This window comes from Photinus pyralis, unplaced genomic scaffold (genome assembly GCF_008802855.1).
Source record: "Photinus pyralis isolate 1611_PpyrPB1 unplaced genomic scaffold, Ppyr1.3 Ppyr1.4_LG1, whole genome shotgun sequence".
NCBI lineage: Eukaryota > Metazoa > Arthropoda > Insecta > Coleoptera > Lampyridae > Photinus > Photinus pyralis.
The window spans coordinates 47,459,689-47,462,296 of record NW_022170249.1 but is presented as its reverse complement, the minus strand read 5'-3'; the positions used below and the strand labels follow the sequence as shown (position 1 = coordinate 47,462,296).

General features: G+C 33.3%; 1 protein-coding gene across 1 annotated transcript; it reads right to left on the bottom strand.

The window, feature by feature from the left end:
* Nucleotides 1-1,488: 1,488 nt before the first annotated feature.
* LOC116161929 lies at nucleotides 1,489-1,923 on the bottom strand. Its single transcript, XM_031475428.1, has one exon. It carries the CDS (start codon nucleotides 1,921-1,923, stop codon nucleotides 1,489-1,491), a length of 435 nt encoding a protein of 144 aa, XP_031331288.1.
* Between the last annotated feature and the right edge of the window lie 685 nt (nucleotides 1,924-2,608).

Genomic DNA, 2,608 nt, shown 5'->3' with positions numbered 1-2,608 from the left:
AGATGTTTCGAAAACTTTTTTATATGATTTTCATTATGGTTACACCTTGCCTACATTTCACAATAACGTCAAGCTACTATACACTGATACTGACAGTCTCATATATGCTTTTACTGTTCCCGATATATATGAGTGTATCAAGGAAGATATTGCTAAATTCGATACTTCCGACTATAGTCCTTCTAATCTCTTTGGGATTCCGTTAGTCAATAAGAAAGTTCCTGGTTTAATGAAAGACGAAAATCATGGTAAAATTATGTTAGAGTTTGTAGGTCTTCGTGCAAAAATGTATGCCTATACAGTCGATAGAAAAGTTGTAAAAAAATCAAAGGGTTCTACTGCGACTAGTATCAAACAAATAAGTATTGATGATTATAAAAATACTTTATTCGAACGTGATGTAATTAAAAGATATCAACATATAATTAGGCCAAAGAAACATGAAGTTTTTACAATCAAGCAGGATAAGGTAGTACTTAGTCCTCACGATGACAAAAGAATAATACAGTTCAATTCTACTGACACTAGACCTTGGGGATATAATTTTACATAGAATACTATAATTCTTTTTAATTGCAGAAATGGTCACTATGAGCAATTCAGAATAACATATGCATGATCAGCTATGGCGAAATAGTGACCAAATTTATAAAATTTCTTTGAAACGTTCTTTGATGGGGAAGTCGTCCATTGAAGACTGTAACTTTATATTTGATATTTTACAGCATATCATTATTCCTGATGAGTGTTTCGAATTGTGCGCTGTGAACTTAAAATGTGAAAATGGAGTTATTATTAAGAGCTTATTTGATGAAAAAATTAAATTAGACAACATTATTAAGACTTTTATAACGCTTTGCAATAATAAAGAATGTGACTCTTTAGACTATAATGACGTAGATATAATCTTAGATGAAATGCATGTAATAGGTAACGTACCATTGAAAATGTATGTGTATGATTTGTTATGGAATGATCATTCGAAGTGTAAGTCAACAAAGGCTAGTTTAGAACATCTTAAGGCAACATACAAGGATATTTCATGTATTATAACAGAATGCATTGAAAAGGAAAAATCTGCATACTATGCCAACTATAAGTGTCTTGAAATTTGTATTAAAGTACTATTGGAAGAAAACATCTCCTTTACATTTCAACCGGACGAAAACGATAAACATCGTGGAATATATCGCTGGATTTTGGAAAATATTCATAAGGGTGAACAAAATCCTCACTCATGTTTGGGATGGTCATGCGGACCAGATTCAGGAGCATGGCCTTCGACTGATTTAAATAACTATAGGCGTACTTTAGGATTATTATACCAAATAATGAAATTTTAAATTTGTAACATTATTATTACTAATAATAAAACTATCTTTCTTTGTTTTTCTTCTTTTTTATTTCATGTAATTACCTACATTCCTTTACTTAGCACCAATTCTACTTAAGTATTTCATTTACAGCTTATTTAAATACAATAAATGCCTATGAGACAATATTATCTCTATCAATCCAAGATTTTTCATTTAAACCCAACCACTTTACGTACACCTTATTGTTCTTGCGTCTAAGGATCTTCTCGACCAAATATATGTCAGGATCTTTTGCCTTCTGTAATTCGGGCTCGTAGAATCCACCCAGAACCGGATTTCCTTTCATATCTTCAAGTAGATAAGTAACAGGATTTGTAATGCGAATTTTTGCAATTTTAAACAACTCGCAAGACCAGTTGGGAGTATACCCTTTTGCGAAGATGCTCTTGTATTTGCTGATGCGCACAACGTCACCCACTTTGAAGCGATGCGTTCTGTTAAAGAGTTTTATGTGAGTATAAGCGTTGAGATTTGTATCTGCATTCACTTCAATTGGCTTCATACCAATTGTTCGATGTCTATGATTGTTGTATTCACTTGTCACCATATCTAATACATCAATCCATTTATATTTTCCGCGCATACTAAACGTTTTGTATAAAGAATTTTTTATTGTTCTAATCACACGTTCGGCGATTGCAGCTTTCTTCGTACTGTATGTGGAATAATGATTGATTTTGTTTTGTTGCATCAATCTTTGGAAATGTTTATTGTAAAATTCTTTTCCAGCATCGGTTTGAAGGTTTTTCGGTACTCGACCTGCCTTAAAAATTGTTTCCATAGCTTTAGTTACTTCTTCGCCCGTTTTCGTTTTTAGCCCTTTGGTCCAAAGGTACTTCGAAAAACAGTCAATGACCACAAGTATATACCTATAGCCATTATTATGTTTAGCGTATTGGGTAAATTCTCCTAAATCTGCTTGCCAAAGGTCATCAAATCCCTTAATTACGGTTCTTCTTCTTGAAAAATTCTTCCTTGCTTGTCTATGTATCTCATTTACGACTTGTTGTTTGGACATTCGTTTTGTAGTTTAGTCAAGAGATCCTTGATTTCTCCTATTTTTCGTCCTAACGTGAGTATACTGATCTTGTAACTGTCCAATGATGTCTTAATATCTCGCGTGTACGTTTCAAGGAACTTCTTAGTTACTGCGTCATCATCCTCTACGGGATCAGCCACCCGTCTTAAACGATTGCCACCTTGATCGTACCTTGTGATGGAATAATATTTCA